The sequence below is a fragment of the Chiloscyllium plagiosum genome, chromosome 21 (assembly GCF_004010195.1).
Source record: "Chiloscyllium plagiosum isolate BGI_BamShark_2017 chromosome 21, ASM401019v2, whole genome shotgun sequence".
In the NCBI taxonomy this organism is placed as follows: domain Eukaryota; kingdom Metazoa; phylum Chordata; class Chondrichthyes; order Orectolobiformes; family Hemiscylliidae; genus Chiloscyllium; species Chiloscyllium plagiosum.
In genome coordinates, this window is record NC_057730.1 from 36,953,712 (window position 1) to 36,969,883 (window position 16,172).

The window sequence follows — 16,172 nt, forward strand, 5'->3', positions numbered from 1 at the left end:
ATTGTACTCTATGCTACTCTCTCCCCACCCCCACCCTCCGCTAGCTTATCTCTCCATGCTTCAGGCTCTCTGCCTTTATTCCTGATGAAGGGCTTTTGCCCGAAACGTCGATTTTGCTGCTCGTCGGATGCTGCCTGAACTGCTGTGCTCTTCCAGCACCATTGATCCAGAATCTGGTTCCCAGCAGCTGCAGTCATTGTTTTTACCTCAGAGTAATGTGGTTGAGCTGCCTTTAGCTCTTCGCTGCACTCTGAAATGGCCTGACTAGCACTTTAGTATTCAAGAAGATGACCACCACTAGCTTGAGGTTAATTCGGTTTGGAGAAATATTTTCTCTTGCCAGTGACAGCCAAATGAATGCAGAAAACAGTAATCTAAAGCTCTGTCACAGCCTTTAACTCTGAGCATGTCTTCACAAATTGATCGTTATGCATGAGTTGGGTGCTACAATTGACTAGTCTTTTAGCTGATACTGAAAGGGTGCAAAAAGACGTATGGTACTCTTGTCTTTATTGGTCAGCGCATTGAGTATGGGAGTTGAGGGGTCATGTGCGGCTGTCAGGATATTGGTTCAGCCACTTTTGAAGTACTGCGTGCAATTCTGGTCCCCCTACTATAGGAAGGATGTTGTGAAACTCGAAAGGGTGCAGAAAAGGTTTCCACGGATGTTGCTAGGGTTGGAGTGTTTGAGCTATAGGGAGAGGTTGAATAGGCTGGGGCTATTTTCCCTGGAGCGTCGGAGGCTGAGGGGTGACCTCAGAAGTTTATAAAATCATGAGGGGCATGGATAGGATATATAATCAAGGTCTTTTCCCAGGGGTGGGAAGTCCTAAACTCAAGGGCATGGGTTTAAGGTGAGAGGGGAAAGATTTAAAATGGACCTAAGAGGCAACTTTTTCACAGAGTGGTGCGCGTATAGAATGAACTGCTAGAGGAAGTGGTGGAGGCTAGTACAATTACAACACTTAAAAGGCATTTGGATCAGTACATGAATAGGAAGGGTTTGGAGGGACATGGGCCAAATGTTGGCAAACAGGACCAGATTAATTTATGATATCCGATCAGTGGAGACGAGTTGGACGAAAGGGTCTATTTCTGTGCTGTCCATCTCAATGACTGTTAGTGTGGCCATTAGATGAAAGAGAGGGTTGGCTTCAACACTAAGAGAGCAGTCGGTTAGATTTCCACATCACAAACCGATCCCACCTGAGACTATGGTTGAAACTGCCTTCAATAGAGCTTTTCTCTTGCAGAGTTTAACTTGATCATTATATATGGTATACATATTATATATGATTCAAATTCAATCCCCAGGGACTGAGCACACAAGTCATACTCCATGTAGTAGTGAGTGTGCTATATTGTTGTAGGTGTCATCTTTTGGAGGAGACATTGAACCAAGGCCATATCTACCCTCTTGGGTAGTACTATTTTGAAGAAGAGCAGGGAAGTTCCATTTGGTATCCTGGTCAGTATTTATTCTTAAACCCAGTGATCCAATTATTATCATACTATTGGGCTTTTTTGTGTGCAGTTTGGCTGTCATGTTTCATGCAACAGTTACTGCAGTTCAGAAGGTGCTCCACTGGTTATTAAGTATCTTGTGTGGTCCTGACAGTGCAAGGCACAATTGAACTGCAAATCTTTCTTTATGTGCTTTCCTGTAGTGATGCTTCATATACAGCCAAAGAGGGAACCTGCTCAAATGTTCTTTGCTCCTTGTGGAGATGTGCTTTTTGTGTATTTGGTGGAATTTTTTTTAATGTTCATGTGAGTGAGAAAAAGGGATAAAAGGGGAAGAAATTGACCCTGCCATTTTGATTGCTTTGTCCTAAATTTGAGAGTATTTTATTCACTTGGGAGTTGATTCATTTGTGTTAGGGATGTTAAATTACATTTTATTAATGTTTTAGTTCCTTGTTGCTTACCACAAATCCTGCTGCCTGCCCCTTCTAGGCTACCCTACAATTCTGCGTGATTAAACCTCTAATGGCAGTGATCACCATTATTTTGCAAGTGTATGGCAAATATCACGATGGAGACTTTGAGTAAGTTGGCACTTTAAATATCACTTTTCAAATGTAAGCTCTGGCTTTTATTGTTAAAACTTAAAATCTTTGTTTAGTTAATACTTTTTTAAAATGCTTCTTCCTCAGGTGTAATGTGAAGAGCGGGATTAGGTACTTTGAGGTCAATTGAAGTGAGGTTAAAGTATTCTTGACTTAATTATTTGTCTCTAAATTCAGCTTTCCTGGATAAATTGTCTGTAAACCAAGTCGTTTAATTCTCTGTTGTATGGAAGGTTAAGCTCGTATTGCAAAGCAGTAGAAAAGTTTCCTTCACTCATTTAAGCAATATCTTTGGAAGAGCATACCTGAGACAATATTTCTCATAGTATAGACTAAGTAAAAGATAGCATCACCAAGTATTTGTGGCAACACACACTTCTGTCTTATTTGTGTACAGTGTAAACTAGATGACTAGGTGACCAGACAAGTGGGAAAACAAGTACATCTTTGGTCATTTGGGTGCGGTTGTTGCAGTGATAGCAACTGATACAAGAACGTCAGAGGTTTTGAATAAAGATTGTCTGCATTTATTGGTGGCTGGTTTAGACTGAAAGTAGCGAAGCAAGGTGGGAACAGGTGAATTATCAAATTTCTTGGCAACAGATAGAGGTGGTAGCAAAAATAAAAGGCATAATGCAAAAAAGTAAATATTTAACCTTGTGTGTTTATTAAAAATATTTAAATATATAATATTTGTGTTTATACATAGTTAATGTTTAATATTAGTACAACTTAACTTGTTTGTGGCCACTGTGGCTTGGAAACTAGCTGACTCCAGGTAGAATGTAATATTGCCAAATAAGTTCGACACATTAGCCCCTTGAGTAAGAACATCGTAGTAATAGGCTCTAAAGTTGAGCTGTGTGTGACATATTTCTACCAATCTCTAATATAGGATGAAATAATAGATAGGAACTGGAATAAGCTATTTACCTCTTGGAACTGCTCTGGCATTTAATGGCTGAAACATGTCTCAACTCCATTTAAACTTCTTGTTCTGTAACCATTAATAAAATTCATAATAATCTCAGTTTGAAATTTCCAATTGATTCCTAACCTCAATAGCTCTCTTTAGGGGAGAACTGGCTGCAGTACACCTCCATTTGCTCTACTCTCCCACCAGAGGAAATGGTTTCTCTTTCTGAACACTATCTGGACCATTCGTCACCTATTGTATTACAATACTTTTCCATAATTTGACTGTAACTTCCCCACAGATTTCTGACTTGCATGAAAATTGTAAGATAATTTACTTGGAGGTGGGGAATGGATAAAGCGAAAGAAATGTTGGTGAAATGTGCTTCAGCAGCTAGGGCATATTGTCCCAAGGACCTATCACTTGTTTGAAAAGGGAAAGATATAAAGAATAGCCATGCACAAGAGGAGTTGACACTGTGGCAGAGTCATTGAGATGCAGTAGACCAAAACCATGGTTTGGATTGAAGGAAAGTTGATCCCAAGAAGGCATCGAATAGAAAGAAGTTCCCTTTTTGGGACAATGCTTATCATCAGGAAGTTGGAATTGTAGGGGTTTGTTGGACCAGTGTAATTGCTGTATAAAGATATTTGGTCTCCCTATGTCATGTTTTTGGGTCAGTCCTATAGCCTCTGAGTTCCTGGAACTTCTTAAACATTCTCTCTACTGTTTCAGTATATCAGACAGTAAGATTTAGCAAATATTTCAAACCCCACTAAAGATTCACTATTATTGCCACTAAAACACAGCAGTTTTACAGAGATACTTTTAACCTTTGTGAGTAATGGAACTTGAAGTGGCCAAATTTCTCTACTTTGGGAGATTGAAGAATTAATCCTCTCTTGATGTTGTTCTTTGTCTCTGCTACTGGTTTGGCTCTTCAAACATGTTAAAATTGTTGTTTTTATATTGTTCTTGCAGATTCAAAAACAATTTTTTTTCTTAATAACTTTTCAGTGTCTAGCTAGGCAGCTGCTTTCTCATTTAATCCAGTCTGTAATCTCTGCAAGAGTACATCAAGTCTTAGTTAGTCGTTAGTAGCCTGAAGCAATAATACAGTTTGAAGCCAGTAGTAATCCAGAATTTCGAGATCGTCCTTTTCTGTTTCCCCGAGAACTAGTACTAAAAGTCCATACTGAAATGTCCAAATTCTAGAAGTGGAGTTTCTCAATGTGTAACATTTGTAGAGTGAAGATTGCAAGTGGAAAACCCAGTGCCTACCAAAATCTATCTGTATTAGTATTGACATTAGCAAAGTTCTAAAAGATGGACCCTGGCAAACACAGAACTTGATAAGTAGACCATACGAAAAAATGTTGAGATAAAAAAAACTTAAGAAAATGCTTAGAGATGCAAGTGAATTCTCTTGTTGCAAATTAATTGTCCATTTTATTTCCACAGTGTGAGAAGTGGATATCTATATATCACTATTATTTATAACATCTCTGTGAGTCTTGCACTCTATGCATTGTTCCTCTTTTACTTCGCCACAAGTGAACTCCTCAGTGCGTTTGATCCTATTCTGAAATTCCTGACGGTGAAATCTGTTATTTTTCTCTCCTTCTGGCAAGGTGAGCATCCAGAGTGTCTCTTTTAAAAACCTATAATAACTTTACTCCAATTGAGAAAAAAAATTAACAAAGTACTATGAAAATAAGTGAAGTTGAGGAACTTGACTTTTTCACCAAAAATAATGGGGGGTGGGGGGAGAAGGAGGGATGGACAGGCCCCCAGGATCTGATGTTAAAAGAATTGCAAATGTCATAATGTCATGCTAGATTCAGGAACTCCAGAAAATAGGAGGAAATCAGGTATTTAACATTGCGGAGAAGTCATTGGAATCTATCGTTTCGAGGTTAATTGACTCTGAGTGAAGACAGATGTGAGCTTCTATTTGTGTGTCATGGCTGTGCACAAAATGGCAGCTTGTTGGCCAGTTAAGTTTCTGCATTTCTGGTGGTGTGGTGATAATGACTAAAACATGGGTTCAAATCCTGCCATGGCAGCTGGTGAAATTCAAATTCAGCTAATAAATCTGGAACATTAAACTGGTTTCCATAATAGTAACCATGAGACCATCAATTTTTGTAAAACCCATGTGGTTCACTGATTTTCTTTAGGGAAATCTGCCATTCTTACCCAATTTACACATGAGTCCAGACACACAACAATGTGGTTGACTGCACTGCCCTCTGAAATGGCCTTGTAAACCACACAGTTCAAGGGCAAATGGGGATGGGCAAGCATGTCATGAAAGAACAAAAAATGCAATTTGCAAATTAAATGCTTAGTGATGTTTGAGAGTGATGCTGAGACATATATTTTAAATTCTATTGTTCACTCCATTAACATGGCACATAAGTTGTTATACCTCCTAATGTGGATTGGATCATATTCCCTCAGGAATGCTGCTAGCGATCTTGGAGAAATGTGGAGTAATTCCAGAAGTCCAGATTATTGATGGCCATGAAGTCAGGGCAGGGACAGTGGCTGCAGGCCACCAGAACTTCATCATCTGCATTGAGATGTTCTTTGCTGCCGTTGCCCTTCGCTATGCCTATCCATCTCAAGTGTACAGTGAAAAGCGTGAGACCACACCAGGTAGGAAGACCCACTACTCCAAGCTCCAGCAGCTGACTAGTGGAATAGGTAGTGCTAAAGTTATTTGTTTGTCGCCTCAGTGATGAAATTTGGGATTTAGAGCAGATGTTACCTAGTTAAGTTCAAGGTGTAAAATTTAGTTCACAGATCCCAACTTGCAGTTTTCTGCTATTTTTAGCCTTTGTTTCCTTGCCAAGGCAGAGGAAAAATAAACTATCTCCACCTCTGCTTTTTGAAAGAAAAAAAGGAATAAATGTTGGGAAATGGCTTGTTATACACACACGCACACACACAAACAAAATTAAGGCAACCATGCAAATTGTTGTTCATATAATTGAAGAATAATTTGTATTTATTTGGCGCTTTTCACGATCTCAAGATAAGGTGCTTTAGTTTGTCACATATTCCTTATCATCAGTATATTGGAACTGGCTAGAAAAGTCACAAAGACACTATACTTTCAGAAATCTTGTATATTGTCCAGATGCAAGCTCTGCTCATGAACTATTCATACACTCAATTTCTAAATGCTGAGAGAATTTATTTTAAGGATGATTGACTTTTCAAATCTAAAAACCAATATACACTGGAAAACTTAAAAACCTTCCACACTAGGAGCACGACTCTTTAGTTTATGTCCTGCCAGCACTTCCCAATCAAACTACTTTCTCTCCATCTCTACTCTTTTCATGCATATAGGACTGAGGCAAATGATCTTCATGCTCATGATGGACAACAACAGGTATTGTTGAGGTTGAAACAACAAGTATCACTGTCTTGAAGAAAACACTCATGATCTTTTTTTCAGTTGTCCGCCTTCTAGTCTGGAGAAAATGATTATGTGGGTGATGGGAATCTCTGGTCACTCACCAACCAAGAATGAATGTCAAGGTTTCCAAGACAGAAATGGGCCATCTTACACAACCGGTCTTTGCAAGCAATCATGCTGCACGTGAAGCACTTCCAAATTAATACCAGCTCACTTAGTAGAAATCACTGTTATTTTCTCTGTCATGTTTATCCAGCTTCCTCTTAAATGCTTTATTCACCCATGGTAGCAGCTTGCACATTGTTACGACTCTGAGTAAAGAAGTTTCTGTTCAATTCCCTATTGGGTCTATTAATAAAGGCAGGCTGCTCACTGAAGCACACCTCAGCTGAGCCCTGTGACTGATTCTGTCCTGGCTGATAGACTTCCAGGGTAGTTCCAATCTATCTGTTCTCCTTTCTGCACTCTGCACCACTGACACAATTGCTCTGTCTGATCACTTCCAAACTACTGAAAGTAACTGTGAATGGCAAGTTGGAGATGATAATTTGACTTACAAAAGAAACAATTTATAATAATAGACTAATAAATCAAAACAAAACAAAAATTGAAGTGAAACCTCTTTGCCCAGAATGATTAAAATGTGGAACTTAATATCAAATAAAGCAGTTGAAGTAAAAAAACGTAAATATGTTTAAGGGAGAGCTAATTAACTATGTGTACGAGAAAAGGACTGTGCTGATGTTAGATGGGGTGTGCAGAGGCTGTTGTGGAATATAAATACTATCATGGACCAGTTGGGTTGAATGGTCTCTTTTTACAATGCTATTGATGGGACATACCCTGTGATTGCGTCACGGTCTAGGTTCTTTTAGATTGCTGTGACAATTGATTTTTACCCTTGAAGTAAATAGGGGTGTCTGGAAGCAGAAAAAGCACAACACTGTCTGTAATCAATTAATCCTTGAATATTTCAAACTCTCACTTGACTAACTTGTTGTCCACAGGTAACATAGCTCCCATGCAAAGCATATCCAGCGGCCTAAAGGAGACTATGAATCCAAATGACATTGTGCAGGATGCGATCCACAACTTCTCCCCAGCCTATCAGCAGTATGCACAGCAATCAACCCAAGATGAAGTAACACCCAGACATAATGGACATACCTTGCCCCAAGCATGTACCCATTTTGCAAACCGCCGAAAAACTGGTGAGAAGATTATCCTCATCAGCTCTGAGGATGAGCTGTAGACTTGAGTATTTGTCTTGTTTTGAGAAAAAAACAGAAATGAGATGCTGAGACAGGTAGTGACTCATCTTTCTCATTCATCCTTCCAGAGATCAGGAATCATTCTGTTCCCCTTTCCTTGGAATTGGTCTGCAATCTTTGATTTTCTTTTACTTCAAAGTGTTTTGACTTTAACTAATTCCTAAATCTGAAAGTAGAACAATGTGTATAGGCAGATCCCAGCAAAGCCATGGAATTTTACTGGAAGTAACCCCAGCTGCAGGTGTATGATGTTCCATACATATGCATACACTTAAAGTCCATTTTCTTGTGATCTCCTATTTGCTTGCATGCAGTCTTTGTGCATACATCATACTCTCATCCTTTTATACATTCTTCCAATAATGTACATGCACGCTGTCATGTTCGCCCTTTTGCACGTGCATGCTTCCTCTTGTGCTCACACCCCTCTCCCTTGCTCACAACAGCACAGTTTCTTTCCTACATACAGTGGGACAGACTGGACATTGATCTGTTCTCTGGATTGCTTGTTGTTATGTTATTGATTTAAAGAATCTCACACAACTAAGGTATCTGTTTCAGAGATTATCTCCACATTCTGTGTAAAATCACTGAAGGATATACTTATTTCCCATGATTGAAATTTTTAAATACCTGGTTAGTTAATGACAAATCAATGCAATGTCTGTCAACTTTGTTGCACTGTAGCCTTTTATTATAAATTCATTTTAGAACTAGCTTTTCCTCAATATCTTCCCACCATCAATCTCCAACTATCAATATTCTGGGATCATTGACGAGAAACATTTAATTGGATCTGGCACATAAACACTGTGGATACACGAGCAGGTCAAAGGCTGTTAATTCTGTGCCTCCAAAGCTCCTCTGCTGTCTGGAAGGCAGTAGTCAGGAATGTGATGGAGTACTCTTCACTTGTCTGAACGTGTGGAGCTGCAACAACACTTGAGTAGCATGACATCATGTAAGACAAAGCTGTCACATGGTTGATATCCTGTGCACTACCTTAAACATTTACTTCCTCCACCAGTGGTGCATTGTGCCAATTTTGTAAAATCTACATGTTACACTAGCAACTTTTCAAGACGACTTCAACACCTTCTAAATCCACAATTTCTACTACCTAGAACAAAGGCAGCAGGTACATGGGAACATTATCTACAATTTCTCCTCCAAGTCGCACGCTATTGATTCTGAACAAGGTACCAGGCCAAATTCCTGGAACGTACAACACAACAGAAATGTGTAGGAGTACCTTCGTTTCTCAGACTGCAGCCGTTCAAGAAGGCAACTCTCTGATGTACAATTAGGATGGGTGATAAATTGCTGACCTCACCTGTGCCACAGACATCTCATGAATTATTGAAATGTTATTCTTGCTAAAAGAAATACAATCTGTAGCAATACATTCCCCATCTCACCATGCCCACAACTGCTGAAATTATGTGGGCTCATTGCACTTGTGACTCCTCCTTTCTCCTATATGATGGGCTTACAAGAGCCAAGACTTTTTTTTAAACAAAAGTGTAAAAATGGAGAAGTTGTGTGTTATTGGATTGAAAAACGAGTTTGGACACCATCGAGAATGTACATTCAAATTGGACCAGTCTAACTGGATGCAGCATTCTACTGTGTACTTTGCTTAAATAATGGACAACAATTGAACAAACGGGTACCCTACATTTGACAGTCAACAGTGGAAGAACGATCTTCAGTGTTTATGTACACTTGCTGTGCTGTATAACTGCTGTTGATGCTGACTGGAGAGGTACAGAATGGTAAATGGTTCTTCCATGCCAGACTCTGAATTCACAAACTTAAAGGCAAATGCTGAAAAGCAAATAACTAATCACAAATTATGTCCACCTCTCGTAGTTAAATGTTTGATTGTGATAACAACTATTTTAACTTCAAGAACTGATGGTTGTATGAAATCAGCAACTATAGAGGCAGATTCAGGATTCCCAAGCAGTTTACATTGTCTTTACATTCTTCAATTTAAGAGGAAGTACAACATCATAAATTGATTAAAGAGTTGGAGTACAAGTTTAAATGATTATGAATGCATTTAAACGTTTGTGGGGAAGTGTAAGAATAATTGTATGTATTGTATCTACAGGCTATGAACTGTATCTCTAATTTTGTTATGAAGCAAATGGACTGAGTCTTTCTTTGTTTTTACCTGGTTCTTAACCAATTTTTAAAATTATTACTTACTGCTATTTTGATACTTGTATTGTTTCAATGGACAACAGGGTTATTGCAAAAGTGCAACAAGGTTAAGATAACCCTATGATACAGTAATGAATCTGAATGTATTTTTCTATGATTATTTATCAGGGTAGCTATTGGCAAAAATGTAGTTTACTAATTAGCACTGAAATCATAGAATCCAGTTAGATGAGCAACTTAACACTTTCTTCCCAATTGCTAATCCTCATGCATGATGGTTTGAACACTTTCCTCTGTTCATTTATGTTTCAACCTGTTCAACAATTCACTCCTTCACTCATCCTCCTTCCTCCAAATAAAAAGACGTTACTGTGTATATCTGCATGAGTTCCAGCTATGTCTACTTGTTGGCATGAATGTCTCTGGTCAGGAATTGCTGTGTGGAAGCAATACACAATGTCAGGAGAGCAAATAAGCCCTACAATGCATTACTTCCTTTGCAGAAATATCATCTCACTGCAGCCAACTAATATTTGGTGTTAAGTGTCAACTATGAACTATTGTGTAGAGCTCTTTTCTTTTGAATAAAAGATGATGTTCAATCTCCACTCCACAGACTTAACCACGTAATCCAGGTTGATGTTCCAGGACAGCAGTGGGGAGTCCATAATGTCTGAGGTGGTGTCATTTTGAGAAATGTTGAAAAGAAATGGATGTTAACTATTCCCTTGCATTATTTCAAAGAGAAAGGGAGTTCTCCCTTGTACCCCAGCAACCATTTATCCTTCAACCAACATCAGGAGAAAAAGTTATTTGTTCATCACATTGCTGTAGGTATTTTAAAACCACCTATTCTGACATGTTATGACATATCTCTAACAGCAGGTGGGACTTGAACCCAAGGTCTTCGGCCTAAAGATAGGGACACTATTACAGTGCCATCATGTTGCAACTTACAGGACTTCATATTAAAATTGGCTCTTGTATATCCTTCAAAAATGCTTCACTGACTGGAAAGTACTTTGGGATATTATGAATGGTGATAAAAGTCTTGGCAATAATCAGATTTCAAACAGAAATCTCCATCTCTGAAGAAAGGGAAAAAAAATCAGTTTAGAAAAAATTTATTTATGCACAATTATGCCTCAATGTAAATACAAAAAATAATATTTTAGCTCCTTGCATGAAGAGCCAGCTTCTCCCCCCCCCCCCCCCCTCTAAAAAAAAGCATTCTTTGCAAGGACCCACAGTTGATTCAGATGCTGTTAACAAGAGGGAGGAATGACTGGTGCAGATGACTGATATCTGAGAATACAGCAGTCATTATCTCCTCCTCCTATGTCAAACTCCTGGAAGTAGTCCAAATGCTGGAATCTAAGTACCTCGTTCCCCCAGCTGGTCCATCCGGGCTGCAGATTTCGGGCAAACAGCTCCAGGCAGTCTGGGTTTGGTCTGGTCAATCCTTTCAGTACCTCCCCGAGTGGCGGCTTGTGAGAATGAAGGAGACAGGGAACACTGACCAGCAGCTTGTGGTCAGGCACTGTGGCCGTTTCGGTGACATTTTCACCATTTTGTCTTTCTGAGCTTCCTTTATACCTGCCTAGAACCAGGATCTCATAGGGTTTCTTGTGGGTAGAGTCTAAAGGGACGACAAACTCTCCATACCTGGTTACCTTCACCCAGTGCCACTCGGCAACTACCTCAACGGACCAGCTGGGATATAACTGTTCCTTGACAAAGCGCAGGTGTCTTTGCCGATTGGTGACCCAGCTCACCACCAGGCAACCTGGAGCCGAGAGTTCTGGCACAGGAATCTGTTGGATCTGCCATGGGAAGAGGTGACTGTAGCCTTTGCTTCTCTTGACTGACTTATTTTCCCAGGGTGGGTCCAAAGTAATCACGTCATACTTTTTGTAGCCCAAGATGGGTTCCATGCAGGAGATATCTGACAGGAGAAAACTGGAGTGTGGTGGGAGCAAGTACCTCTGTCCCATCAACATTACAATTCTGGCACAGTCTGTACTGTTTTCAGTCAGGCGGCCCAGCAGATTCAGGTCTGCTGTGGAATCTGCCTCATCGCTTATTACCTGCACAGGCTGGTGCTGTTCCTGTGCCATCTGCTTTGCCATTGAGCAGAGCTCCACCAACATGGAGTCAGCAACCACCAGACTGATTTGTTTCTTAATGCATTCCCTTCCAGCCAGTACCTTTGGGACTATGCCTTGATTCCCAAGCTCCGTGCTTTGCTCTATCAGCTTTCTGGTGCCACTCCGAATAGCCAGGCAGACCTGCTTATGGTATTCCTGTGCTTCTACCTCTCCCTGGTTCAGTGCATGACGTTTCCTCTTGCGCTTTCTACCTTTTGTTCTTGAGTCTTCACACACTGTCTCTTGATCTCCTGTTGTTTCTGTGTCAGCAATGTGGGGCTTCTCAATGTCAAAATATGCTGCCTTGAAAATGTATCTACAGCATCGGGTATCAAGTGGCATGTGGTGGCAGCATCTGTATGACTGGTTGACGTAGGCTTGGTGATCCAGTAGCCATCCCACAGTGTCGCTCTTGACCACAGACATCACTGCCAACACTTGCAGTAAAGAATGTAGAATTTCAGTGTTGACTCCTACTTCCACTCTGATAACCCAGCCTCTTCTTTCACCATTAACTCGCCTACTTCCCTTTCTCCACTGACTCAGTTCTCCTCCACAAACATGCTTCTCCCCATTCCGCCCTCACTTGTTTGAAAGATGTGCAAAGAAATCGGTTTTCAGCAAATTATTAGCTGCTACTTCAGTTGTAAACTTGAAATTTCCGAACACCAGTATGGAAATCTGTGGATTAAACCCAAAAAAATTAAGTTAGTTTGCAGTGAGACTATCACGAGTGAGCACAAACTTTGTTCTTGAGGACCAAACATAAAATAGATTTTGAAAGCACAATAAATAATCCATACACCATAAGGGTTAGTGTCATAGTTTAGGTTATTGTATAAGGTGCACTGCTGCACCTGACTACTGAGATAGCTACATCACACTGACCATTTGATTCACTCAGGTCCAGAATCCTCCCTGCAAACATTGATTTGAAAAGTATCGTAGTAAAATCTCAACAGTTGTGGTGCAATTTGACATGAGGACAGCACCTCCCACAGGGTACCACACTGTGCCTTGTTAAAATGAGTTAACTCGCATTTATTATGAGCCTTTCCCATTTTCAAAACCTGGTCAGGTTCATCAGGAACATTTTGCCCGAAACATTGATTTTCCTGCTCCTCGGATGCTGCCTGACCCTGTGCTTTTCCAGCACCACTCTGATCTAAACTCTGGTTTCCAGCATCTGCAGTCCTCACTCCCTCCCTACTGGATTGGTCTGATGACTTCATAATTATTAAAAAGGTGGTAGAGGGGGAAGAATTTTTCATGGGTTCCAGAGTTTTTGGGATGTTGGGTCAGTGCACAGAGATTCTCTACAACTTCTAACAATTCCTTCCTATTAGTTAAAATATTTGGATATGCAATTCTATCAACAATTCCCATTCAGTTTTGCTGTCAGCTGTTGTAACATAATTGCACACTGTGGCACTAGGTAATCCTGTGGCTTGAAGTTCTGGAGTCGAGCTCAACTGTTTTCATCTTATAAATAAGATTATCATTGGAGGGAGAAAAATAATATTAAACCGACTTTGGGTTGGACTAAGGCTACATTACCACTGCAGTTCTCATACAACGGAGTCAAAGTTTGTCCACAATGAACTTGCTACAATGTAGCAAAACTGGGACTCCCTTTCAGAGTCTAACATTTTTCTGTGTGTTTTGTTTTTGCAATGATCTATACAATTTGTCAGATCTGACATGGACTACTTGAACAATGAAAGGATTCAAATTCCAAATTTATTGTTGTGATGTATTAGTGGAAATAATTTTCTAAATAAAGACATTTTTCTGAATATGTGCAAGATCCTGTTTTCTAATTTGTTAAATTTTTGCTACGAAACTGCTAATTTGAAATAGAAAATGGATTTGTTTGCAGCTACCTATCGAAGTATTTTTGAAACACATATCTAGACGGTTTTGAAGAGGGAAATGCAACAGCCAACTTGCATACGGTAAGATCCTCCAAACAGGAATGTGAAAATTACCCTATGATCTGATTTAGGTGAATATTGATCAAGAACATCAGGGAGTACTCCTGCTCTCTGAAATAGTACCAAGCAACCTGACTGGTCAGACAGGTTTAAGTATCTCATCCCAACCTCAACACCTCAAGCATTCTTGCACTCCTTCAGTATTTCATTGCGGTGGCAACGTGGATTTTGTGCTCAGATCTCTGCAGTGAAACCTGAACCCACAATCTGCTGCCTCAGAGTTCGAGCAGCTGAGTCAAGCATGAGGCATTTTGTAGATATACCGAAGGTGATACGAATCAACCATGATCTAAATGAATATAAGAACAGATCAAGGCATTAAATGCCTACTCCTATTCCCATGTTTTTGTGCATTGTAACATCTTCCAGTGTAGGCAGACATGCTTTGGTTTAGTTTTTTTATTTGCTCACAGGTGGCATTGACTAGACCAGCATTTATTGCTCATCCCTAAATTACCAGAGTCAACCACATTGCTGGTTGGTCTGGAGTTACATATGGGCTAGACCAGGCACATTGAACATTATAGGCCCTTCGGCCCTCGATGTTGTGCCGACCTGTGGAACCAATCTGAAGCCTATTTCATCCATATGTTTATCCAGTGATCATGGGATGGCAGTACGCTTCCCTCAAGGACATCGGTGAGCAGGATGGTTCTTTGCCTTACAATCTGCAACGATTTCACGGTCAGAACTCTTAATTCAATCAAAGTTTCACTATCTGCCATGGCAGAATTCAAAAACAGGTTTGCAGAACATTAGAAACCGGAAATCATGACAGGTGTGGCAGCACCTGTGGACCAAAAGCAAAGTTAACGTTTCTGGTCCAGTGACCCTTCTTCAGAACTGATTGTAGCTAAGAAAAGATTGGTAGCTTTCTCTGCTGAGTTTCCCCTGCAATTTGTGCTTTTGCGTCCGATTTCCAGCATCTGCGACTCTTTGGGGTTTATTTTTCCTCCAGAACATTAGTTGAGTCTCTCGATGACTAGTCCAGCAATAACACTACTGAGGTTGTAATGAATTTTTGGAAATTCCTCCAGCACAGAATCAAAATGTAACTGTCCATTATTCTCTCTGGGACATAGTGTAAAAGAAATGTGACACTCACTTCACTACAGCAGTCTCTATTAGAGGATTCTGTGCACCACTCTTCCAGAGCTCCTCCTTTTGATTCTCTGCTGAGGAACTAGGAATTTAACAGGTCCAAATCTCAACCATTGAAATGAATAAACACTGACTAGGTAATTATTTCCTCATCCAGCATGCAAACAGCCCAACTCATAGTAGGAAGTTACATCACAGGAAGAGGAAGTTATATCATAAGCTGATTCGACTGTACCTTTAATAAATGCGAAAGGCTGGAGTGTTTGAATTTTACACTCTGGAATTGTCTTCTGCTGCTATTGTTGATTTAAAACATTGCTCAGTGACTCACTTAGTCCTGGAAGTTAAGACAATGACAATATTGCCGTTGTATTATAGCACAGGAGATGATTCAGACCATATGACTTTACTGTCACTTTGAAAGCTCTGACCAATTAGTCACATTTGCTCTCCTGCTCTTTCCCCACAGATTTACAACTTTCTTGCCTTGATGAGGACAGACCATTATTGACTTGATGTGGAGGTGCCAATGTTGGGCGAGGGCAAACTAAGTCAGATGTCACATAACACCAGGTTATAGTCCAGGTGAAAATGTGTTGCTGGAAAAGCGCAGGTCAGGCAGCAACCAAGGAACAGGAGAATCGACGTTTCGGGCATAAGCCCTTCTTCAGGAATGAGGAAAGTGTGTCCAGCAGGTAGGGAGTAGGGAGGAGGGACTTGGGGGAGGGGCATTGGAAATGCGATAGGTGGAAGGAGGTCAAGGTGAGGGTGATAGGCCAGAGTGGGGTGGGGGCGGAGAGGATATTCCCAATTCCTTCGTCTCCGCCGCATCTGCTCCCAGGAGGACCAGTTCCAAATCCGTACAACCCAGATGGCCTCCTTCTTCAAGGACCGCAATTTCCCCCCAGACGTGGTCGACGATGCCCTCCACTGCATCTCTTCCACTTCCCGCTCCTCTGCCCTTGAGCCCCGCCCCTCCAACCGCCACCAGGACAGAACCCCACTGGTCCTCACCTACCACCCCACCAACCTCCATGTACAGTGTATCATCCGCCCACATTTCCGCCACCTCCAA

General features: G+C 40.6%; 2 protein-coding genes across 3 annotated transcripts in view; one reads left to right on the forward strand and one right to left on the reverse strand.

Moving 5' to 3' along the window:
- tmem184a (transmembrane protein 184a) overlaps nt 1-7,668 on the forward strand; it is a 43,256-nt gene extending 35,588 nt beyond the window's left edge. Inside the window, exons 6-9 of the mRNA XM_043711834.1 lie at nt 1,957-2,048; nt 4,447-4,616; nt 5,449-5,646; nt 7,423-7,668. Of these exons, the coding sequence (XP_043567769.1) occupies nt 1,957-2,048; nt 4,447-4,616; nt 5,449-5,646; nt 7,423-7,667 (705 nt within the window). The 3' untranslated portion in view covers nt 7,668. The remainder of the gene's footprint in view (nt 1-1,956; nt 2,049-4,446; nt 4,617-5,448; nt 5,647-7,422) is intronic.
- Nucleotides 7,669-10,906: 3,238 nt separating this feature from the next.
- The window catches only part of mettl4 (methyltransferase 4, N6-adenosine), a 52,150-nt gene continuing 46,884 nt past the window's right edge, over nt 10,907-16,172 (reverse strand). Inside the window, exons 1-2 of one of the 2 annotated variants that reach the window (XM_043711833.1) lie at nt 15,102-15,164; nt 10,907-12,683 (exon numbers count right to left, since the gene is read on the reverse strand). In XM_043711833.1, coding sequence (XP_043567768.1) covers nt 11,121-12,428 — 1,308 coding nt within the window. In that variant the 5' untranslated portion in view covers nt 12,429-12,683; nt 15,102-15,164 and the 3' untranslated portion in view covers nt 10,907-11,120. Of the gene's footprint in view, nt 12,684-15,101; nt 15,165-16,172 lie in introns of those variants that run through there. The other variant, XM_043711832.1, reaches the window with a different exon arrangement.